The sequence below is a fragment of the Hyla sarda genome, chromosome 1 (assembly GCF_029499605.1).
Source record: "Hyla sarda isolate aHylSar1 chromosome 1, aHylSar1.hap1, whole genome shotgun sequence".
NCBI lineage: Eukaryota > Metazoa > Chordata > Amphibia > Anura > Hylidae > Hyla > Hyla sarda.
Window position 1 is genome coordinate 3,327,985 of NC_079189.1, and position 27,753 is coordinate 3,355,737.

Here is a 27,753-nt window from a genome sequence, read left to right on the forward strand (position 1 = left end):
TCTCATGTGGTGGCACAGGGATAGCCAAATAAGGCATACTCTGGGCAGATGTAGGAGCATGTGTGCATATCCAGCAATCTTTCACTGTGAGATTTTGTGCCATCATTAAGTGGTGTTTCAAGAATTTGTTATCTGGATGCTTTTGTAGCTCATCATGTAAGGTTGTAATGTAACATATTAGACAGTTAAACAGAAACCAAAGTGTTGTCATGGTCAGATACTGTCCTTTTGCAGTGTGACGCATGAATCCAGCTGGCTGTAGTCAAGAGGACTTGATATGGTTCTTCAAATCAGGGCTCGAGGGACTTCTTGGTATGTTTCTTTACATACACATAGTCTCCAGGCTGTAGCGTGTGGGTTCCTTCAATGCTGTCCGGTCTGGAAGGAAAGACAACACTTGCCCACATGTTATTTTCAGATACTTTCACAAGAACTGCACATATGAGGACAGATTCTCATACTAATGTCATACATCCTCCCATGGGGTAGGCCTCAGGCCAGCCTAAAGACATCAACATACACCAAGACAAACACATAGCCTGAACAAGGGGTCAAGCTTATGTAATCTACCTGGACTCTCTAGAGCAGACAGAGTGGCTTTGGGTATACTTTTGTCACGATTCGGCTGGCTGGAGGTGGATCCTCTGTGCCAGAGAGGGATTGGCGTGGACCGTGTTGGTGGACCGGTTCTAAGTTGCTGTTACGCCGAGCGCTCCGGGTTCCCGCTCCTCCCCGGAGCGCTCACGGCGTCTCTCTCCCTGCAGCGCCCCGGTCAGTCCCGCTGACCGGGAGCGCTGCACTGACATGGCCGTCGGGGATGCGATTCGCACAGCGGGACGCGCCCGCTCGCGAATCGCGTCCCAAGTCACTTACCTGTCCCGGTCCCCGGCTGTCATGCTCTGGCGCGCGCGGCTCCGCTCTCTAGGGCGCGCGCGCGCCAGCTCTCTAGATTTAAAGGGCCAGTGCACCAATGATGGTGCCTGGCCCAATCTTCCCAATTAGCTTGATTAGTTTCCACCTGTGCACTCCCTACTTATACCTCACTTCCCCTGCACTCCCTCGCCGGATCTGTTGCCCTTGTGCCTAGTGAAAGCATTCCCTTGTGTGTTCCTAGCCTGTGTTCCAGACCTCCTGCCGTTGCCCCTGACTACGATCCTTGCTGCCTGCCCTGACCTTCTGCTACGTCCGACCTTGCTCTTGCCTTATCCCTTGTACCATGCCTATCTCAGCAGTCAGAGAGGTTGAGCCGTTGCCGGTGGATACGACCTGGTTGCTACCGCCGCTGCAAGACCATCCCGCTTTGCGGCGGGCTCTGGTGAAAACCAGTAGCTACTTAGAACCGGTCCACCGACACGGTCCTCGCCAAATCCTCTCTGACACAGAGGATCCACCTCCAGCCTGCCGAGCCGTGACAGTAGATCCGGCCATGGATTCCGCTGAGGTGCCGCTGTCAAGTCTTGCCGACATTTCCACGGTGATCGCCCAGCAATCCCTAATGATCACCCAACGAAATCACCAGCTGTCATACTTGACCACCGTGACACAGCAACTTCAGTCACAGATACAGCAGCTGCTGCCGCAGATACAGCTACTTCAGTCACAGACACAGCAGCTGCAACAGCAACAACCAGCTCCTCCGCAGCGACCGGCCGCTCCCAACCCCTGCTTGTCCCTGCCGGACAAATTTGATGGGGACTCTAGACTCTGCCGTGGTCTCCTGCCTGGGAAGGCCCTGCCATGTGCCACACCGCTCGGAGCACCTCTCTCACAGTATCCTTTGCAATCCACCCCTGTGCCTCCCGCCGAGGAGGCTATGCAAGTGGATCGGTCTCGCCTGACCCCTGAAGAGAGGACTCGCCGCAGAAAGAAAGAAGATTTACTTCTATACTGCACTGTGCGTTACCGCACAGAACCCCTGCTCTTGAGCATGGAACTTTTTGTTTTGCCCAAATGCTCCTCTGAAGTCCTCCTCGGTCTGCCATGGCTCCAACGCCACTCCTCTACCCTTGTCTGGACCACCGGGGAGATCATGAGCTGGGGTGCTTCTTGCCACAGAAAATGCCTCACGTCTGCTCCCAGTCCCGTCAGTCAAACCTCTGTGTCTCCTCCTTTACCTGGTCTCCCCAAGGCCTATCTGGACTATGCTGTGTCTCCTCCTCACAGCCCCCGTCCTGTTAACACTCTGCCCCGTGCCAAGCTTGACCCTCTTCCCTCCCTCCCCACCCCCACGCCTTCTTGTGTGCCCGCTGTTGATGTGGTTTCCCGGGGCTTCGCCACCATCTGGAAAAAGACTCTAAAGTCCCTCATACTAGCCTCATCCCGGGTAAAGAAGCTTGCCGAAGAAAAAAGAAGAACTCCTCCTGTTTTTGTGTGGCTCTCCACCAAGTATATCCGCTTCCATGTCCCCAGTTTTAATCTCGGACCACGTTATCTTGGACCCTTTGTACTTGAGTGCTCAGAGGAGAGATCTTGGGAACCTGAGGACAACATCCTGGACAAAAGTCTTATCCTCAGGTTCTCAGGCTCCAAGAAGAGGGGGAGACCCAAGGGGGGGGTACTGTTACGCCGAGCGCTCCGGGTTCCCGCTCCTCCCCGGAGCGCTCACGGCGTCTCTCTCCCTGCAGCGCCCCGGTCAGTCCCGCTGACCGGGAGCGCTGCACTGACATGGCCGTCGGGGATGCGATTCGCACAGCGGGACGCGCCCGCTCGCGAATCGCGTCCCAAGTCACTTACCTGTCCCGGTCCCCGGCTGTCATGCTCTGGCGCGCGCGGCTCCGCTCTCTAGGGCGCGCGCGCGCCAGCTCTCTAGATTTAAAGGGCCAGTGCACCAATGATGGTGCCTGGCCCAATCTTCCCAATTAGCTTGATTAGTTTCCACCTGTGCACTCCCTACTTATACCTCACTTCCCCTGCACTCCCTCGCCGGATCTGTTGCCCTTGTGCCTAGTGAAAGCGTTCCCTTGTGTGTTCCTAGCCTGTGTTCCAGACCTCCTGCCGTTGCCCCTGACTACGATCCTTGCTGCCTGCCCTGACCTTCTGCTACGTCCGACCTTGCTCTTGCCTTATCCCTTGTACCATGCCTATCTCAGCAGTCAGAGAGGTTGAGCCATTGCCGGTGGATACGACCTGGTTGCTACCGCCGCTGCAAGACCATCCCGCTTTGCGGCGGGCTCTGGTGAAAACCAGTAGCTACTTAGAACCGGTCCACCGACACGGTCCTCGCCAAACCCTCTCTGACACAGAGGATCCACCTCCAGCCTGCCGAGCCGTGACAGTTGCTACTGGTATTCACCAGAGCCCGCCGCAAAGCGGGATGGTCTTGCAGCGGCGGTAGCAACCAGGTCGTATCCACCAGCAACGGCTCAACCTCTCTGACTGCTGAAGATAAGCGCGATACAAGGTAGTAGACAAGAGCAAGGTCGGACGTAGCAGAAGGTCAGGGCAGGCAGCAAGGATCGTAGTCAGGGGCAACGGCAGGAGGTCTGGAACAAAGGCTAGGAACACACAAGGAAACGCTTTCACTGGCACAATGGCAACAAGATCCGGCGAGGGAGTGCAGGGGAAGTGAGGTATAAGTAGGGAGTGCGCAGGTGAACATACTGATTAAGCCTGCTGCGCCAATCAGTGGCGCAGTGGCCCTTTAAATTGCAGAGACCCGGCGCGCGCGCGCCCTAAGGAGCGGGGCCGCGCGCGCCGGGACAAGACAGACGGGGAACGGGTCAGGTACGGGAGCCGGGATGCGCATCGCGAGCGGGCGCCTCCCGCATCGCGAATCTCATCCCGGCTGGGAGTGATATTGCAGCGCACCCGGTCAGCAGGTCTGACCGGGGTGCTGCGAATGAGAGGATGCTGCGAGCGCTCCGGGGAGGAGCGGGGACCCGGAGCGCTCGGCGTAACAGTACCCCCCCCCCCTTGGGTCTCCCCCTCTTCTTGGAGCCTGAGAACCTGAGGATAAGACTTTTGTCTAAGATGTTGTCCTCAGGTTCCCAGGATCTCTCCTCTGGGCCACAGTTTTCCCAATCCACCAAAAAAAATCTTTTCCCTCTGACAGTCTTGGAGGCCAGAATCTCCTTCACAGAGAAGACGTCAGATGAACCGAAAACAGGAGTGGGAGAAACAACTTTGGGAGAGAAGCGGTTAATGATGAGTGGTTTAAGGAGAGAGACATGGAAGGCATTGGGAATACGAAGAGAAGGAGGAAGAAGGAGTTTGTAAGAGACAGGGTTAATCTGGCACAAGACTTTGAAAGGACCAAGATAGCGTGGTCCCGTACACCATGAAAAATGGGGATTTAGCAGAAGATTCGGAGACTCTGAAGTTGTATGAGAATTCGGCCCATGGTAGAAGATCTGCCCAGTCATCCTGGCGGGAGGAAACAAAATGCCGTAAATAGTCACCCAGGACCTGATTAATTCTTTCTACTTGCCCATTGGATTGGGGATGATAAGAAGAAGAGAAGTTTAATTTGATCTTGAGCTGTTTACAGAGGGCCCTCCAGAATTTAGACATGAATTGGACGCCTCTATCCGAGACGATATGCGTGGGCAAACCGTGAAGGCGAAAAATGTGTACAAAAAATTGCTTTGCCAACTGAGGCGCTGAAGGAAGACCAGGAAGAGGAATAAAATGTGCCATCTTGGAAAATCGATCAACGACCACCCAAATAACTGTGTTGCCACGGGATGAGGGCAAGTCCTTAATAAAGTCCATACCAATCTGTGACCAAGGCTGTTCAGGAACAGGCAGAGGATGAAGGAGACCAGCAGGCTTCTGGCAAGGAGTCTTATCCCGGGCACAGATAGTACAGGCCCACACGAAATCAACAACATCAGTCTCCAGAGTCGGCCACCAATAAAATCGAGAGATGAGTTGCAAGGATTTTTTGATGCCCGCATGGCCTGCGAGGTGGGAGGAGTGTCCCCATTTGAGAATCCCGAGATGCTGGCGTGGAGAAACGAAGGTCTTCCCTGGAGGAGTTTGCCTGATGGAGGCTGGAGAAGTGGAGATCAGACAGTCCGGAGGAATGATGTGTTGCGGAGAGACCTCTACTTCAGAGGCATCTGAAGAACGAGAGAGGGCATCGGCCCTAATGTTCTTGTCAGCAGGGCGAAAATGGATTTCAAAGTTAAAACGGGCAAAGAACAACGACCACCTAGCCTGGCGAGGGTTCAGTCGTTGGGCAGACTGGAGATAGGAGAGATTCTTGTGATCAGTGTATATGATAACTGGAAATTTTGATCCCTCCAGCAGGTGCCTCCATTCCTCAAGCGCCAATTTAATGGCCAGTAGTTCTCGATCACCAATGGAGTAGTTTCTCTCCGCCGGAGAGAAGGTCCTAGAAAAAAACCCACAAGTAACAGCATGCCCGGAAGAATTTTTTTGTAGAAGGACAGCTCCAGCTCCCACAGAGGAGGCATCTACCTCCAATAGAAAGGGTTTAGATGGGTCAGGTCTGGAGAGCAGGGGAGCAGAAGAAAAGGCAGACTTGAGATGTTTAAATGCGTCTTCCGCTTGGGGAGACCAGGACTTAGGATTGGCATTTTTCTTGGTTAAAGCCACGATAGGGGCCACAATAGTGGAGAAGTGTGGAATGAATTGTCTGTAATAATTGGCAAACCCCAAAAAACGTTGGATAGCACGGAGTCCGGAGGGGCGTGGCCAATCTAAGACGGCAGAAAGTTTATCAGGGTCCATTTGTAGTCCCTGGCCAGAGACCAAGTATCCTAGGAAAGGAAGAGATTGACATTCAAAGAGACATTTCTCCATTTTGGCATAAAGTTGATTGTCCCGAAGTCTCTGAAGAACCATGCGGACATGCTGGCGGTGTTCTTCTAAGTTGGCAGAAAAAATCAGAATATCGTCCAGATAAACAACAACACAGGAATATAGGAGATCACGAAAAATTTCATTAACAAAGTCTTGGAAGACGGCAGGGGCGTTGCACAGGCCAAAGGGCATGACCAGATACTCAAAGTGTCCATCTCTGGTGTTAAATGCAGTCTTCCATTCGTCTCCCTCCCTGATGCGGATGAGATTATAAGCACCTCTTAAGTCCAGTTTGGTAAAGATGTGGGCGCCTTGTAGGCGATCAAAGAGTTCCGAGATAAGAGGTAAGGGGTAGCGTTTTTTTACCGTGATTTTATTAAGTCCGCGGTAATCAATGCAAGGGCATAGGGAGCCATCTTTTTTGGACACAAAAAAAAATCCAGCTCCGGCAGGAGAGGAGGACTTGTGGATAAACCCCTTTTTAAATTCTCCTGGATGTACTCCGACATGGCTAGAGTCTCTGGAGCAGACAGAGGATAGATTCTGCCCCGGGGTGGAGTAGTACCCGGGAGGAGGTCAATAGGACAGTCATAAGGCCTGTGAGGAGGTAAAGTCTCTGCTTGCTTTTTGCAAAAAACATCAGCATAGTCCATATAAGCCTTAGGAAGACCGGATACCGGGGGAACCACAGGGTCATGACAGGGAGTACTGGGAACCGGTTTAAGACAGTCCCTGAGACAAGAAGTACCCCAGTTCTTGATTTCTCCTGTGGACCAATCAAGGGTTGGGGAATGGCGTTGAAGCCACGGTAATCCAAGAAGAATTTCTGAAGTGCAGTTGGAGAGGACCAAAAATTCAATTTTTTCGTGATGGGGTCCGATGCACATTAGGAGAGGTTCCGTTCGGTAACGCACGGTACAGTCCAATCTTTCATTGTTAACAGAATTGATGTAGAGGAGTCTGGCGAGACTGGTCACCGGGATGTTGAACCTGTTGATGAGAGAGGCCAAAATAAAATTTCCTGCAGATCCGGAATCCAAGAAGGCCATAGCAGAGAAGGAGAAGGTAGAAGAAGATATCCGCACAGGCACAGTAAGGCGTGGAGAAGCAGAGTTCACATCAAGAACTGTCTCATCTTTGTGCGGAGTCAGCGTACGTCTTTCCAGGCGGGGAGGACGGATAGGACAATCCTTCAAGAAGTGTTCGGTACCGGCACAGTACAGGCAAAGATTCTCCATGCGGCGTCGTGTCCTCTCTTGAGGTGTCAAGCGAGACCGGTCAACTTGCATAGCCTCCACGGCGGGAGGCACAGGAACGGATTGCAGAGGACCAGAGGAGAGAGGAGCCGGGGAGAGAAACCGCCTCGTGCGAACAAAGTCCATATCCTGGCGGAGCTCCTGGCGCCTTTCGGAAAAACGCATGTCAATGCGGGTGGCAAGATGAATAAGTTCATGCAGGTTAGCAGGAATTTCTCGTGCGGCCAGCACATCTTTAATGTTGCTGGATAGGCCTTTTTTAAAGGTCGCGCAGAGGGCCTCATTATTCCAGGATAATTCGGAGGCAAGAGTACGGAATTGGATGGCGTACTCGCCAACAGAAGAATTACCCTGGACCAGGTTCAACAGGGCAGTCTCAGCAGAAGAGGCTCGGGCAGGTTCCTCAAAGACACTTCAAATCTCCGTGAAGAAGGAGTGTACAGAGGCAGTGACAGGGTCATTGCGGTCCCAGAGCGGTGTGGCCCATGACAGAGCTTTCCCAGACAGAAGGCTGACTACGAAAGCCACCTTAGACCTTTCAGTAGGAAACTGGTCCGACATCATCTCCAAGTGCAGGGAACATTGCGAAAGAAAGCCACGGCAAAACTTAGAGTCCCCATCAAATTTATCCGGCAAGGATAATCGTAGGCCGGAAGCGGCCACTCGCTGCGGAGGAGGTGCAGGAGCTGGCGGAGGAGATTGTTGCTGAAGCTGTGGTAATAGCTGCTGTAGCATCATGGTCAGTTGAGACAGCTGGTGGCCTTGTTGCGCTATCTATTGCAACTGCTGGGCGACCACCGTGGTGAGATCGGCGACAACTGGCAGTGGGACGTCAGCGGGATCCATGGCCGGATCTACTGTCACGATTCGGCTGGCTGGAGGTGGATCCTCTGTGCCAGAGAGGGATTGGCGTGGACCGTGTTGGTGGACCGGTTCTAAGTTGCTACTGGTATTCACCAGAGCCCGCCGCAAAGCGGGATGGTCTTGCAGCGGCGGTAGCAACCAGGTCGTATCCACCAGCAACGGCTCATCCTCTCTGACTGCTGAAGATAAGCGCGGTACAAGGGAGTAGACAAGAGCAAGGTCGGACGTAGCAGAAGGTCAGGGCAGGCAGCAAGGATCGTAGTCAGGTGCAACGGCAGGAGGTCTGGAACACAGGCTAGGAACACACAAGGAAACGCTTTCACTGGCACAATGGCAACAAGATCCGGCGAGGGAGTGCAGGGGAAGTGAGGTATAAGTAGGGAGTGCACAGGTGAATATACTGATTAAGCCTGCTGCGCCAATCAGTGGCGCAGTGGCCCTTTAAATTGCAGAGACCTGGCGCGCGCGCGCCCTAAGGAGCGGGGCCACGCACGCCGGGACAAGACAGACGGGGAACGGGTCAGGTACAGGAGCCGGGATGCGCATCGCGAGCGGGCGCCTCCCGCATCGCGAATCGCATCCCGGCTGGGAGTGATATTGCAGCGCACCCGGTCAGCAGGTCTGACCGGGGCGCTGCGAATGAGAGGATGCTGCGAGCGCTCCGGGGAGGAGCGGGGACCCAGAGCGCTCGGCGTAACAACATTCAGGGGGCTGGTATTGTATAAAGCACAGGTCATACAGGCTTGAAGAAAAGCTACTACGGTAGTGGAGATACCAGGGGCTATCCAAGATTTGTCCATGACTTACAGCCCCTTTGGACAAAATGTGTTTTACCATGTATTACTTGGACTATCATTGGGAAGCAGAGTTCTAGGCAGGCAGACTTTTGCAGAAGTCCCCCATATGCCGTCTTTTCTCCTCTGTCCCTTAACATACTCCAAGATTCTTTTTACAGCAACATCTGCCTGTTGTGAAGGTTTTTTTTTCCACGCTCACCTTCACGTCTCTGACAGATATCACTGGCAGTGCGGCGACTGCCTCTGTAGTGGTGTCAGCCAACTCATTTTTGGCAAGTACCAGTCTTAGTATGGACCCTAATTCTGACAATTCCCCCCTCCTCTGACATTAGCAGCCCCTCCATGAGTGCTCCGATTCTCTGCATCTTTTATTGGTCTGCCTGAAGAGCTGAGAAAAGTCTTTCAGATAAGTCTGTTAGCGGTTTTACCCCAACCAAGTCTGTAAGCTCCAGTTAGTGCAGCCAACTCATTACCTTATTGCCCTGGGCAAGCAGGTAGAGAGTTTGTTCTTTTGACTACTTGATGTCATGCACAATGCATACCCCATCATGTGAGAGCCCTGATGTCTCCTGTAACATTAACTCTATACAGGCATTCATCATCATCATCATTATAATTATTATACACAGAGTTTGTAATAAATTATGCCCCTCTCCCATCATCTCTTCCCCTCTCTGAATCCAGTCATTCTCCACCAGAGAGCAATGAAGCTGGATTCAAGGGCACAGTTATCTAGTGTAGAGAGGAGTGTAATGGATTGGAAAGAAGACCAGACTACCAAACCGCTACAAGTCAGTGAATGGAATCAACAGGTTGACTCCCTCTCACAAACCAAAATGTAATTCTGAAATTATCTCAATCTTTCACAAGAACAGAATTTTAACCCAATAAGACAACAAGGTTTCAGCACTATGGCAAAATTACGCAAAATAAAAGGTGACTTAATATTTTTATCATAAGAGATAAACTACATTTAAATAATCACAAGAAAAACAAGGGAAACAAACTATGAATGCCGCTCTCACACAGAAAAGCTTGAGAGATAAAGACAGGAAGGTGGGCTGCCCCCCTCTGCAGCGTGGAGCTGTTCACACACAGGTTAGAATGCTGTGTCAACTTTTACTCGGACGGACCATAAAGACTCAAAAAATACAAACACAAAAAGGAATTCACATAGCAATAAATCACAGATTGCATGACAACTAGTCACCAGCCTATTCCTGAACTACAATACAAGGGTGTTAAACAGAACAGCATAAGCAAGAAGAGGCAAGGGTTAAATAACTAATCCAAGAATGATCTGTGACATACAATTAGATAGGGAAAAATAAAATATTAAACAGATAAAGACACAGGATCAGGACTAGTAAACAAAAAAGTCACAAAGACCTAGTGTTCAAACTCAAACATTGAATATTATCTTTGGAGATCAGAAATCACAACCAAACAAACCTAATAGTGACACAAAGATAGATATATATATATATATATATATATATATATATATATATATATATATATAAGCAAAAAGCTTATCAGTAGCCTTCTAAAACAGTCTCACTGAGAGATTATTTCTACTTCATTCAACTAAAACATTGCATACTCCAGAATGTCCACTAATCCGGCAACTTCCACATTTACTAAAAAGTATTCACAATCTATCCCATAAGGTAAACACTTATTTCTTTGTCTACAGTATGTGACGTACAAGCTCCTCCTCTTGGAATTTTTGACTCTGGCTAGTCCCTAGACGCCATATTTAGACCATAAAGGTATCATACCTCCCATAAGAGAAAAAAAGAGTTTAATTTCACGTTCTCTACCATCACGAGACTCACGTAAAAATGTAGCATGTTAAACACCCCATGTCCTGCATACACAGTAGACAACACAACTTGACAAAACAATTTGTATGGAAATAACAAACATACACATAGATTTCACAGAAAGCTTCTATTTCCTTCACTTAGCTTTAGTCAACTCAACTTGTCAACATTCCCATAACCTGCTATCTCTCCAAACGCTGATTACTCAGTATTCCATCACTGTCACATTCTGATTTCATTCTTAACTCCGTACATCCCTTTAGTCCTGCTTGTCACTTCCCTCGTCAGCGATACGTTTTCTGCAGTTGTTTTTTTTTTTTTTGTCTCCAGTCTTGTCACAAGAATAACAAATTGGGGGTTTCCGGGCCTGTCTCCTTTGTTATTCTGACCCCCACCTTGGGATTTTTCAGAGACATATGCTATTGTAGTCTTTTTAGGGGCACTCCGTAGGTCAGGTCCTATCCCCTGGGCTTTCAGTTGTTCCCTTCTCTGGGGTCTTAAACCGTCCACAAAAGCACATACAAACAGTCTCTGTATTGCGTCACTGTCCATGTCTAATCCTTCGTCTAAGTAATGTTGCTCTAGACCAAGGTAATAGTCAGATACAGTCTGGGTCGGGGTTTGAGTGCCCACTGCTACCGTCCCCCTCTCTCTCTCTACCTTTGCGTGCAAAAGGTTCTAAGAGAGTTAGTAAACGTCTGTCTAGAGGCCTCTCCCCTGGGTTCATTGGGTCTAGCTGCATGAGTGACAGTTATAAATTGAGAGAACATGGTGGGTGGCATTTTGCACAAGAGCTATACATTCCGCAGGGCTCCGTGGTTTATACAGGTGCCTATTTAAAGGTACTGTCTGATACTGGTTATCTCCTATCATCTTTCTAACCTCGTCCCTCAGTAGGTGTACAGGGGCTAGGTTGACAACCTGTCCTTGCCGTGTAATTCTTCATGGATTGTTTTAAGAGCGTGTATCTGGGTTTCTCTGTCTGCATTCTTGGACTTTTGCCGACCCATCTCTAGCCGACCGTTCCTAAGTAGCTTATTGGGGGGAACTTCGGAAAGTATGTCCCCCTCGTTGCCTTCTCCTTAGGCGGCTAGTAGGTTAAAAAGGCTATTTTGGCCTTTTTACCTGATTAAAAGGCTCTCCTGTCCTTTACCTGTGATGCATGACAATTCTGTATTAGATATTAGCTAACTCATACTAGCCGTCCGGTCCTAGGTAGCTTATTGGGGAAACCCTCGTAAGGTGTCTTTCCCTCGTTGCCGTCCTCCTAGGCGACTAATATGCTAAAAGGCTCACCTGGCCTTTTCACTGTCATCCACATCACTCTCATAGGGTCAGTGTCCTTTCTAGATGTGTTATTTATTTTATTTTTATTTTTTCACACCTTATTCCCCCAGACTACACGGGTCTATTACACGAAACCTGTCTATGACTTATGATGTATTCCAGGCTCATACTAACAACCAGATAATGGTTTATGTGATAATATGGGATTTAAGCATAATCTGTGACCCCGTTAGGCGCTTTCACAGATCAGTTCGGCAATACCCTCATAAAATCACATACCATCCTCTCTTGGCTCATACATTCATTCCATGTCTCCTTTCGGAGTAACACTGTACTCATCCAACCGACAGAAGGTATATGGGTTCATTGTCTATTCAAATAGACCCACTATCACAGGAGTTTAGCTATTCTAAAACCCAGTCTAAGTGCAGGACCCACAGCCACAGATCTCAGGAGGGCACAGATATAAGAAAAATAAAGCTTTTTCTTACCTGGCCAGGTAATTTCAATCTGTGGTCTCCGGAGGCCCGAGCTGTAGTGTTCCCGCACTATATCTGAGATGCTCCTTGTGATTCGGCAGCGGGTCCCTGTTCGAGCACCAAATAATGTTAGGTTCGACCCCAAAGGCCGACGTCTTCTGTCGGTGGATGCCCAATTTGTGCGTGGAAAGCCTGTATGGGGCTGCAGTCACCCAACGTTCCTTCCAACACTACCTGCCATTCAAAATCACGATACAAACACAAGTGTTGTCTCTGTAAGCTGAAGGCAGAACTGGCCCAGCCCTATTTTCAGGAGTATTTTATAGCCCACTTTCAATTAGGCGTGCGCAGTAAACTCTACATTGTACAAACACAGGAAAACCATAAATCTTTTGCAGAAGAAAGTTAGATACAAAATATACATTGCTTAAGCTCAAATATAATGAACCATTGTTTCAAGGACGCATCTGGGATAGAAAAAAAGATAAGAGTGTCTGCATTCTTGAAGATAAGGTACCCATCGTCTCTTATTTCAAAAGTTTAAAGTTTGTTATGTAGAAAAAAACAAGAAAGATAGAATACAGTCACTTAGACCGAGAATAATCAAGTCTTCATACAAAATGGAGTCTTTGAACACAAAAATGGAGTCTCCTCTACCCAATTCTATCAGAGGGGTCTGGTGATGACTGGAGAGGTGACACTGCTGGGACATTATACTGTAATGGAGGGGTCTGGTGATGACTGGAGAGGTGACACTGTTGGGACATTATACAGTAATGGAGGGGTCTGGTGATGACTGGAGAGGTGACACTTCTGGGACATTATACAGTAATGGAGGGGTCTGGTGATGACTGGAGAGGTGACACTGCTGGGACATTATACAGTAATGGAGGGGTCTGGTGATGACTGGAGAGGTGACACTGCTGGGACATTATACAGTAATGGAGGGGTCTGGTGATGACTGGAGAGGTGACACTGCTGGGACATTATACAGTAATGGAGAGGTCTGGTGATGACTGGAGAGGTGACACTGTTGGGACATTATACAGTAATGGAGGGGTCTGGTGATGACTGGAGAGGTGACACTGCTGGGACATTATACAGTAATGGAGAGGTCTGGTGATGACTGGAGAGGTGACACTGTTGGGACATTATACAGTAATGGAGGGGTCTGGTGATGACTGGAGAGGTGACACTGCTGGGACATTATACAGTAATGGAGGGGGTCTGGTGATGACTGGAGAGGTGACACTACTGGGACATTATACAGTAATGGAGGGGTCTGGTGATGACTGGAGAGGTGACACTGCTGGGACATTATACAGTAATGGAGGGGTCTGGTGATGACTGGAGAGGTGACACTGTTGGGACATTATACAGTAATGGAGGGGTCTGGTGATGACTGGAGAGGTGACACTGCTGGGACATTATACAGTAATGGAGGGGTCTGGTGATGACTGGAGAGGTGACACTGCTGGGACATTATACAGTAATGGAGGGGCCTGGTGATGATTAGAGAGGTGACACTGCTGGGACATTATACAGTAATGGAGGGGTCTGGTGATGACTGGAGAGGTGACACTGCTGGGACATTATACAGTAATGGAGGGGTCTGGTGATGACTGGAGAGGTGACACTGCTGGGACATTATACAGTAATGGAGGGGTCTGGTGATGACTGGAGAGGTGACACTGCTGGGACATTATACAGTAATGGAGGGGTCTGGTGGTGATTGGAGAGGTGACACTGCTGGGACATTATATAGTAATGGAGGGGTCTGGTGATGACTGGAGAGGTGACACTGCTGGGACATTATACAATAATGGAGGGGTCTGGTGAGGACTGGAGAGGTGACACTGCTGGGACATTATACAGTAATGGGGGGGTCTGGTGATGACTGGATAGGTGACACTGCTGGGACATTATGCATTAATGGAGGGTTCTGGTGATGACTGGAGAGGTGACACTGCTGGGACATTATACAGTAATGGAGGGGTCTGGTGATGACTGGAGAGGTGACACTGCTGGGACATTATACAGTAATGGAGGGGTCTGGTGATGACTGAAGAGGTGACACTGCTGGGACATTATACAGTAATGGAGGGGTCTGGTGATGATTAGAGAGGTGACACTGCTGGACATTATACAGTAATGGAGGGGTCTGGTGATGACTGGAGAGGTGACACTGCTGGGACATTATACAGTAATGGAGGGGTCTGGTGATGACTGGAGAGGTGACACTGCTGGGACATTATACAGTAATGGATGGGTCTGGTGATGACTGGAGAGGTGACACTGCTGGGACATTATACAGTAATGGAGGGGTTTGGTGATGACAGGAGAGGTGACACTGCTGGGACATTATACAGTAATGGAGGGGTCTGGTGATGACTGGAGAGGTGACACTGCTGGGACATTATACAGTAATGGAGGGGTCTGGTGATGATTAGAGAGGTGACACTGCTGGGACATTATACAGTAATGGAGGGGTCTGGTGATGACTGAAGAGGTGACACTGCTGGGACATTATACAGTAATGGAGGGGTCTGGTGATGATTAGAGAGGTGACACTGCTGGGACATTATACAGTACTGGAGGGGTCTGGTGATGATTAGAGAGGTGACACTGCTTGGACATTATACAGTAATGGAGGGGTCTGGTGATGATTAGAGAGGTGACACTGCTGGGACATTATACAGTAATGGAGGGGTCTGGTGATGACTGGAGAGGTGACCCTGCTGGGACATTATACAGTAATGGAGGGGTCTGGTGATGGCTGGAGAGGTGACACTGCTGGGACATTATACAGTAATGGGGGTCTGGTGATGACTGTATCATTGTGTGTCAGGTTCCTATAAGGTGTCAGGATGTGGCGGTCTTTTTCTCCATGGAGGAGTGGGAGTATGTAGAAGGACACAAGGTTCTGTACCAGGACATAGTCATGATGGAGGATCACCGGCCCCTCACATCACAAGGTAAGAAGAGACATATATATATAGATATCACTCTCACTACCTAGTAACATAGAATTCTATCCAGCACTGATGTATTCATTCCCTGTGTGTTCCCTACAGATGGAGTCATGGATAGAAATCCACCCGAGAGGTGTCCCCGTCCTCTGTATTCCCAGGACTGTCCAGAGGGAAATGTCCCAGAGAATCATCAGGTAGATGAGGTTGATCCTATATCTCTATAGGGGGGGACCTTATAGTCTCCCCATAATATGACCATAAAAGGGTCGAACTAAAGTTCTTATTGACATTGTTTTTTTTTTTTTTTTCTGTTCGTTTGTTTGTTCAGGTTGAAGATCAGATTAATATTAAAGTTGAGGTTAAAGATGAACCAGAAGAGGAGACGGATTTCTGGGCCGATCACCCGTGTGCGAGGGAAGTGAAGGAGGAAATTCCAGGATGTGTTACCCCAGGTATGTAATAATTCCAGGAGGTGTTACCCCAGGTATGTAATAATGGATTACAGAGGGAATTCCGAGGTTTCTTCAGGGGAGGCTCCATGTTAGAGCAATATTATAGTAACCACAGGTTAAACATGCATGTCACTTTCCCCTGGTGGCTCAGCCTTCCCTTACATAGCTCCCCCTGGTGGCTCAGCCTTTCCTTACATAGCTCCCCCTGGTGGCTCAGCCTTCCCTTACATAGCTCCCCCTGGTGGCTCAGCCTTCCCTTACATGGCTCCCCCTGGTGGCTCAGCCTTCCCTTACATAGCTCCCCCTGGTGGTTCTGCCTTCCCTTACATAGCTCCCCCTGGTGGTTCAGCCTTCCTTTACATAGCTCCCCCTGGTGGCTCAGCCTTCCCTTACATAGCTCCCCCTGGTGGCTCAGTCTTCCCTTACATAGCTCCCCCTGGTGGCTCAGTCTTCCCTTACATAGCTCCCCCTGGTGGCTCATCCTTTTCTTACATAGCTCCCCCTGGTGGCTCAGCCTTCCCTTACATAGCTCCCCCTGGTGGCTCAGCCTTCCCTTACATAGCTCCCCCTGGTGGCTCAGCCTTCCCTTATATAGCTCCCCCTGGTGGCTCAGCCTTCCCTTATATAGCTCCCCCTGGTGGCTCACCCCTCCATTACATAATACATAATTTGTCACAAGCAGCATGAATGGATGAGCCCTTCCTGTCAGGTGTGAACAGTCCTGTAGTGTAGGAGGTGTAATGGTTTGGGGAGGGGAGACATCTAAATTGCATTTGATAACACATATGTAAAAAGAAAGACCAGTGTATGGGGGTAATTAATAATTTACAACCTATAGGTTACCTTTTGGAAATGCAATACAGACCCTAAATTTCAAAGCCGCCCCCCCCCCCCCCCCCCGCCAAAAAAATAAAAAATAAAGTAAACGTGTATGGATTCTTTTTTGACAGTGCAGACACTAATGTAAACTTCATGTACATCTTCTGTCTAATCCTACATAGTGGATAATATTGCACTTGGTCACCTGACCTCCTCTTATTACAGCAATAATTTTATGTGTCTGCAGTTACACTGGTAAACCAGTAGGAGGAGTAGAAGCACATGTATTAAACCACTAACACTCGCTCCCCTCCCCCTCATGTTTCACCGCACCAGTTTCTTTGTCAGGAAGTAGACGGGCACTGAGCACGAGAACGGCGGACAATGGGTTTTAAATGGGGGTCATGTCCTGGGGAAAAAAGTGGAGGAAGTCATCCAAGATTTCCACTATAGGGCAGGTCCTGCTATTGGGAACAGTGTTCTAGCTGTGGAAAAAGTGCAGGTACTCAGTTCCCATATGTTCCAGCAGGACTTGAGCCCTGGTTTTTAAACTTCCTGTAGGGACATCATGGGGAAGGGGATGTTTCTAATCAACCCAATCAGATTGACCATTTATTATGTGAACCTATCAGTATATCAATATGTCTACAGGGCAGGTCTCCCATCCAATTACTTATAACCACGACTAACCAATGAAAACCTTCCCCGTGCGGGATCTTCCCTAACTGGATAGTTGTCCTGTTACGTGCTGCGCAGACTCTACGTGCACTAGAACTTACATTCTCTCCACATGTGATCTCCGTTGTAATCGCTCGTGCGCACGTGACGGTTCTCAGCTGCTGTGTAAACCATCCTGCGCTGTTAGAAGGATCATAGCACCGCCGACCTATCCTAATCTCCGCTTCATCCACTAGAGGGGGCACATGCTGCGCTAACTCTTAGGTTATAGGGGCTTATATGGCCGCCCTAGGAGGACCCTCAGGATCGCCTGTACCTTACTGCTTATAGATTGTTACCACCTAATAGACTACACTACGGGAGGAATATGTCACATGACATCTCTCCTCCCTGTATATATGGAGATTCTTTATAGTACATAACTATCCAAGCTGGGATTCAGGGAAGTATTAAAGTCATTCTATGATATGAGAGATGGAAATAGAATTTAATGGTTCATATAAAAAGGAAAAAAGAAAATGATTTATATGAATCTATTGTGAACAACAAACACAAAGCACAATTAGTCGCTTATATATTCGTTTATTTCATGTTGCTGTTTCTATAACCCTTCATCATAATTAATACATTTATGATTCCTATATTTATCATTAATAAAATTATATTTAAAGCAATTCTCATCTTCTAATTCGTTTATTAGTTTAAGTATCAATAAACCAAATCAATATCAAAGGACATCATATCCCATCAACATAGATGATAATATTAGAATAGATGATGATATTAGAATAGATGATTATATTAGAATAGATGATAATATTAGAATAGATGATAATATTAGAATAGATGATGATATTAGAATAGATGATGATATTAGAATAGATGATGATATTAGAATAGATGATGATATTAGAATAGATGATATTAGAATAGATGATGATATTAGAATAGATGATATTAGAATAGATGATATTAGAATAGATGATATTAGAATAGATGGTATTAGAATAGATGATATTAGAATAGATGATATTAGAATAGATGATATTAGAATAAATGATGATATTAGAATAAATGATTATATTAGAATAGATGATGATATTAGAATAGATGATGATATTAGAATAGATGATGATATTAGAATAGATGATATTAGAATAGATGATGATATTAGAATAGATGATGATATTAGAATAGATGGTATTAGAATAGATGATATTAGAATAGATGATGATATTAGAATAGATGATGATATTAGAATAGATGATGATATTAGAATAGATGATATTAGAATAGATGATATTAGAATAGATGATGATATTAGAATAGATGATGATATTAGAATCGATGATATTAGAATCGATGATGATATTTGTTACGCCGAGCGCTCCGGGTCCCCGCTCCTCCCCGGAGCGCTCGCAACATCCTCGCTACTGCAGCGCCCCGGTCAGATCTACTGACCGGGTGCGCTGCGATACCGCCCCCAGCCGGGATGCGATTCGCGATGCGGGTGGCGCCCGCTCGCGATGCGCACCCCGGCTCCCGTACCTGACTCGCTCTCCGTCGGTCCTGTCCCGGCGCGCGCGGCCCCGCTCCCTAGGGCGCGCGCGCGCCGGGTCTCTGCGATTTAAAGGGCCACTGCGCCACTGATTGGCGCAGTTGGTCTAATTAGTGTGTTCGCCTGTGCACTCCCTATGTATACCTCACTTCCCCTGCACTCCCTCGCCGGATCTTGTTGCCATTGTGCCAGTGAAAGCGTTTCCTAGTGTGTTCCTAGCCTGTGTTCCAGACCTCCTGCCGTTGCCCCTGACTACGATCCTTGCTGCCTGCCCCGACCTTCTGCTACGTCCGACCTTGCTTTTGTCTACTCCCTTGTACCGCGCCTATCTTCAGCAGTCAGAGAGGTTGAGCCGTTGCTAGTGGATACGACCTGGTTACTACCGCCGCTGCAAGACCATCCCGCTTTGCGGCGGGCTCTGGTGAATACCAGTAGTAACTTAGAACCGGTCCACTAGCACGGTCCACGCCAATCCCTCTCTGGCACAGAGGATCCACCTCCTGCCAGCCGAATCGTGACAATATTAGAATAGATGATTATATTACAATAGATGATATTAGAATAGATGATGATATTAGAATAGATGATATTAGAATAGATGATGATATTAGAATAGATGATATTAGAATAGATGATATTAGAAAAGATGATGATATTAGAATAGATGATGATATTAGAACAGATGATGATATTAGAATAGATGATAATATTAGAATAGATGATATTAGAATAGATGATGATATTAGAATAGATGATGATATTAGAATAGATGATGATATTAGAATAGATGATGATATTAGAATAGATGATGATATTAGAATAGATGATATTAGAATAGATGATATTAGAATAGATGATGATATTAGAATAGATGATATTAGAATAGATGATGATATTAGAATAGATGATATTAGAATAGATGATGATATTAGAATAGATGATGATATTAGAATAGATGATATTAGAATAGATGATGATATTAGAATAGATGATGATAATAGAATAGATGATGATATTAGAATCGATGATGATATTAGAATAGATGATATTAAAATAGATAATGATATTAGAATAGATGATGATATTAGAATAGATGATATTAGAATAAATGATATTAGAATAGATGATAATATTAGAATAGATAATGATATTAGAATAGATGATGATATTAGAATAGATGATATTAGAATAGATGATATTAGAATAGATGATGATATTAGAATAGATGATGATATTAGAATAGATGATGATATTAGAATAGATGATATTAGAATAGATGATATTAGAATAGATGATAATATTAGAATAGATGGTATTAGAATAGATGATGATATTAGATTATATTAGAATAGATGATGATATTAGAATAGATGATGATATTAGAATAGATGATGATATTAGAATAGATGGTATTAGAATAGATGATGATATTAGAATAGATGATATTAGAATAGATGATGATATTAGAATAGATGATGACATTAGAATAAATGATGATATTAGAATAGATGATGATATTAGAATAGATGATGATATTAGAATAGATGATATTAGAATAGATGATAATATTAGAATAGATGATGATATTAGAATAGATAATGATATTAGAATAGATGATGATATTAGAATAGATGATATTAGAATAGATGATAATATTAGAATAGATGATATTAGAATAGATGATATTAGAATAGATGATGATATTAGAATAGATGATATTAGAATAGATGATGATATTAGAATAGATGATGATATTAGAATAGATGATGATATTAGAATAGATGATGATATTAGAATAGATAATATTAGAATAGATGATGATATTAGAATAGATGATGATATTAGAATAGATGATATTAGAATAGATGATATTAGAATAGATGATGTTATTAGAATAGATATTAGAATAGATGATGATATTAGAATAGATGATGATATTAGAATAGATGATGATATTAGAATAGATGATATTAGAATAGATGATAATATTAGAATAGATGATATTAGAATAGATGATGATATTAGAATAGATGATGATATTAGAATAGATGATATTAGAATAGATGATATTAGAATAGATGATGTTATTAGAATAGATATTAGAATAGATGATGATATTAGAATAGATGATATTAGAATAGATGATGATATTAGAATAGATGATGATATTAGAATAGATGATGATATTAGAATAGATGATGATATTAGAATAGATAATATTAGAATAGATGATGATATTAGAATAGATGATGATATTAGAATAGATGATATTAGAATAGATGATAATATTAGAATAGATGATATTAGAATAGATGATGATATTAGAATAGATGATATTAGAATAGATGATGATATTAGAATAGATGATATTAGAATAGATATGAGAATAGATGATAATATTAGAATAGATGATAATATTAGAATAGATGATAATATTAGAATAGATGATGATATTAGAATAGATGATGATATTAGAATAGATGATGATATTAGAATAGATGATGATATTAGAATAGATGGTGATATTAGAATAGATGATGATATTAGAATAGATGATATTAGAATAGATGATGATATTAGAATAGATGATGATATTAGAATAGATGATATTAGAATAGATGATGATATTAGAATAGATGATATTAGAATAGATGATGATATTAGAATAGATGATGATATGAGAATAGATGATAATATTAGAATAGATGATGATATTAGAATAGATGATTATATTAGAATAGATGATGATATTAGAATAGATGACGATATTAGAATAGATGACGATATTAGAATAGATGACGATATTAGAATAGATGATGATATTAGAATAGATGATGATATTAGAATAGATGATATTAGAATAGATGGTGATATTAGAATAGATGATATTAGAATAGATGATTATATGAGAATAGATGATATTAGAATAGATATGAGAATAGATGATAATATTAGAATAGATGATAATATTAGAATAGATGATAATATTAGAATATATGATGATATTAGAATAGATGATATTAGAATAGATGATAATATTAGAATAGATGATATTAGAATAGATGATTATATGAGTATAGATGATTATATTAGAATAGATGATGATATTAGAATAAATGATGATATTAGAATAGATGATAATATTAGAATAGATGATATTAGAATAGATGATGATATGAGAATAGATGATATTAGAATAGATGATGATATTAGAATAGATGATAATATTAGAATAGATGATATTAGAATAGATGATATTAGAATAGATGATATTAGAATAGATGATGATATTAGAATAGATGATATTAGAATTGATGATATTAGAATAGATGATGATATTAGAATAGATGATGATATTAGAATAGATGATATTAGAATAGATGGTATTAGAATAGATGATATTAGAATAGATGATATTAGAATAGATGATATTAGAATAAATGATGATATTAGAATAGATGATGATATTAGAATAGATGATATTAGAATAGATGATGATATTAGAATAGATGATGATATTAGAATAAATGATGATATTAGAATAGATGATGATATTAGAATAGATGATGATATTAGAATAGATGATATTAGAATAGATGATTATATTAGGATAGATGATGATATTAGAATAGATGACGATATTAGAATAGATGATGATATTAGAATAGATGATGATATTAGAATAGATGATGATATTAGGATAGATGATGATATTAGAATAGATGATATCAGAATAGATGATATTAGAATAGATGATATTAGAATAGATGATATTAGAATAAATGATGATATTAGAATAGATGATGATATTAGAATAGATGATGATATTAGAATAGATGATATTAGAATAGATGATGATATTAGAATAGATTATATTAGAATCGATGATGATATTAGAATAGATGATGATATTAGAATAGATGATGATATTAGAATAGATGATAATATTAGAATAGATGATATTAGAATAGATGATGATATTAGAATAGATGATGATATTAGAATAGATGATATTAGAATAGATGATGATATTAGAATAGATGATGATATTAGAATAGATGATGATATTAGAATAGATATTAGAATAGATGATATTAGAATAGATGATGATATTAGAATAGATGATGATATTAGAATAGATGATAATATTAGAATAGATGATATTAGAATAGATGATGATATTAGAATAGATGATGATATTAGAATAGATGATGATATTAGAATAGATGATGATATTAGAATAGATGATGATATTAGAATAGATGATATTAGAATAGATGATGATATTAGAATAGATTATATTAGAATAGATGATATTAGAATAGATGATGATATTAGAATAGATGATGATATTAGAATAGATGATGATATTAGAATAGATGATGATATTAGAATAGATGATGATATTAGAATCGATGATGATATTAGAATAGATGATGATATTAGAATAGATGATATTAGAATAGATGATGATATTAGAATAGATGATGATATTAGAATAGATGATGATATTAGAATAGATGATGATATTAGAATAGATGATGATATTAGAATAGATGATTATATGAGAATAGATGATATTAGAATAGATGATATTAGAATAGATGATGATATTAGAATAGATGATGATATTAGAAAAGATGATATTAGAATGGATGATATTAGAATAGATGATGATATTAGAATAGATGATGATATTAGAATAAATGATGATATTAGAATAGATGATGATATTAGAATAGATGATATTAGAATAGATGATGATATTAGAATAGATGATATTAGAATAGATGATGATATTAGAATAGATGATGATATTAGAATAGATGACGATATTAGAAGAGATGACGATATTAGAATAGATGATAATATTAGAATAGATGATAATATTAGAATAGATGATATTAGAATAGATGGTGATATTAGAATAGATGATATTAGAATAGATGATTATATGAGAATAGATGATATTAGAATAGATATGAGAATAGATGATAATATTAGAATAGATGATAATATTAGAATAGATGATAATATTAGAATAGATGATGATATTAGAATAGATGATATTAGAATAGATGATAATATTAGAATAGATGATATTAGAATAGATGATGATATTAGAATAGATGATGATATTAGAATAGATGATGATATTAGAATAGATGATGATATTAGAATAGATGATATTAGAATAGATGATATTAGAATAGATGATTATATTAGAATAGATGATGATATTAGAATAGATGATAATATTAGAATAGATGATATTAGAATAGATGATTATATGAGAATAGATGATATTAGAATAGATGATGATATTAGAATAGATGATATTAGAATAGATGATGATATTAGAATAGATGATGATATTAGAATAAATGATGATATTAGAATAGATGATGATATTAGAATAGATGATGATATTAGAATAAATGATGATATTAGAATAGATGATGATATTAGAATAGATGATGATATTAGAATAGATGATGATATTAGAATAAATGATGATATTAGAATAGATGATGATATTAGAATAGATGATGATATTAGAATAGATGATAATATTAGAATAGATGATATTAGAATAGATGATTATATGAGAATAGATGATATTAGAATAGATGATGATATTAGAATAGATGATAATATTAGAATAGATGATATTAGAATAGATGATTATATGAGAATTGATGATATTAGAATAGATGATGATATTAGAATAGATGATATTAGAATAGATGATGATATTAGAATAGATGATGATATTAGAATAGATGATGATATTAGAATAGATGATGATATTAGAATAAATGATGATATTAGAATAGATGATGATATAAGAATAGATGATGATATTAGAATAGATGATATTAGAATAGATGATATTAGAATAGATGATATTAGAATAGATGATATTAGAATAGATGATATTAGAATAGATGATATTAGAATAAATGATGATATTAGAATAGATGATGATATTAGAATAGATGATAATATTAGAATAGATGATGATATTAGAATAGATGGTATTAGAATAGATGATGATATTAGATTATATTAGAATAGATGATGATATTAGAATAGATGGTATTAGAATAGATTATGATATTAGAATAGATGATATTAGAATAGATGATTATATTAGAATAAATGATATTAGAATAGATGATGAAATTTGATTATTTTAGAATAGATGATGATATTAGAATAGATGATGATATTAGAATAGATGATATTAGAATAGATGATGATATTAGAATAGATGATGATATTACAATAGATGATGATATTAGAATAGATGATGATAATAGAATAGATGATATTAGAATAGATGATATTAGAATAGATGATGATATTAGAATAGATGATGATATTAGAATAGATGATGATATTAGAATAGATGATGATATTAGAATAGATGATATTAGAATAGATGATGATATTAGAATAGATGATGATATTAGAATAGATGATAATATTAGAATAGATGATGATATTAGAATAGATTATATTAGAATAGATGATGATATTAGAATAGATGATGATATTAGAATAGATGATGATATTAGAATAGATGATATTAGAATAGATGATGATATTAGAATAGATGATATTAGAATAGATGATGATATTAGAATAGATGATATTAGAATAGATGATGATATTAGAATAGATGATGATATTAGAATAGATGATATTAGAATAGATGATATTAGAATAGATGATTATATGAGAATAGATGATAATATTAGAATAGATGATATTAGAATAGATGATATTAGAATAGATGATATTAGAATAGATGATGATATTAGAATAGATGATGATATTAGAACAGATGATATTAGAATAGATGATGATATTAGAATAGATGATGATATTAGAATAGATGATATTAGAATAGATGATAATATTAGAATAGATGATATTAGAATAGATGATGATATTAGAATAGATGATAATATTAGAATAGATGATATTAGAATAGATGATGATATTAGAATAGATGATGATATTAGAATAGATGATATTAGAATAGATGATGATATTAGAATAGATGATGATAGTAGAATAGATGATGATAGTAGAATAGATGATATTAGAATAGATGATATTAGAATAGATGATTATATTAGAATAGATGATGATATTAGAATAGATGAGGATATTAGAATAGATGATATTAGAATAGATGATTATATTAGAATAGATGGTGATATTAGAATAGATGATTATATGAGAATAGATGATAATATTAGAATAGATGATATTAGAATAGATGATATTAGAATAGATGATATGAGAATAGATGATAATATTAGAATAGATGATGATATTAGAATAGATGATATTAGAATAGATGATGATATTAGAATAGATGATAATATTAGAATAGATGATATTAGAATAGATGATGATATTAGAATAGATGATAATATTAGAATAGATGATATTAGAATAGATGATGATATTAGAATAGATGATAATATTAGAATAGATGATATTAGAATAGATGATATGAGAATAGATGATAATATTAGAATAGATGATTATTTTAGAATAGATGATATTAGAATAGATGATGATATTAGAATAGATGATAATATTAGAATAGATGATATTAGAATAGATGATGATATTAGAATAGATGATAATATTAGAATAGATGATATTAGAATAGATGATGATATTAGAATAGATGATGATATTAGAATAGATGATAATATTAGAATAGATGATATTAGAATAGATGACGATATTAGAATAGATGACGATATTAGAATAGATGACGATATTAGAATAGATGATAATATTAGAATAGATGATTATATTAGAATAGATGATATTAGAATAGATGATGATATTAGAATAGATGATAATATTAGAATAGATGATATTAGAATAGATGATAATATTAGAATAGATGATATTAGAATAGATGATATTAGAATAGATGATGATATTAGAATAGATGATAATATTAGAATAGATGATATTAGAATAGATGATAATATTAGAATAGATGATAATATTAGAATAGATGATGATATTAGAATAGATGATGATATTAGAATAGATGATGATATGAGAATAGATGATATTAGAATAGATGATATTAGAATAGATGATAATATTAGAATAGATGATTATATTAGAATAGATGATTATATTAGAATAGATGATGATATTAGAATAGATGATGATATTAGAATAGATGATATTAGAATAGATGATAATATTAGAATAGATGATAATATTAGAATAGATGATGATATTAGAATAGATGATAATATTAGAATAGATGATTATATTAGAATAGATGATATTAGAATAGATGATATTAGAATAGATGATATTAGAATAGATGATGATATTAAAATAGATGATATTAGAATAGATGATGATATTAGAATAGATGATGATATTAGAATAGATGATGATGATATTAGAATAGATGATATTAGAATAGATGATATTAGAATAGATGATGATATTAGAATAGATGATGATATTAGAATAGATGATGATATTAGAATAGATGATGATATTAGAATAGATGATGATATTAGAATAGATGATGATATTAGAATAGATGATGATATTAGAATAGATGATGATATTAGAATAGATGATGATATTAGAATAGATGATGATATTAGAATAGATGATGATATTAGAATAGATGATGATATTAGAATAGATGATGATATTAGAATAGATGATATTAGAATAGATGATGATATTAGAATAGATGATGATATTAGAATAGATGATAATATTAGAATAGATGATGATATTAGAATAGATTATATTAGAATAGATGATGATATTAGAATAGATGATGATATTAGAATAGATGATGATATTAGAATAGATGATATTAGAATAGATGATGATATTAGAATAGATGATATTAGAATAGATGATGATATTAGAATAGATGATATTAGAATAGATGATGATATTAGAATAGATGATGATATTAG

At 40.1% G+C, this 27,753-nt stretch overlaps 2 protein-coding genes across 2 annotated transcripts in view; one reads left to right on the forward strand and one right to left on the reverse strand.

Annotated features, from left to right (window-relative positions):
* The window catches only part of LOC130306231 (uncharacterized), an 870,792-nt gene that overhangs the window by 210,461 nt on the left and 632,578 nt on the right, over window positions 1-27,753 (reverse strand). The window lies entirely within an intron of this gene.
* LOC130299622 (zinc finger protein 271-like) overlaps window positions 14,989-27,753 on the forward strand; it is a 118,904-nt gene continuing 106,139 nt past the window's right edge. Inside the window, 3 exon segments of the mRNA XM_056551478.1 lie at window positions 14,989-15,250; window positions 15,350-15,441; window positions 15,576-15,699. Coding sequence (XP_056407453.1) covers window positions 15,163-15,250; window positions 15,350-15,441; window positions 15,576-15,699 — 304 coding nt within the window. The 5' untranslated portion in view covers window positions 14,989-15,162.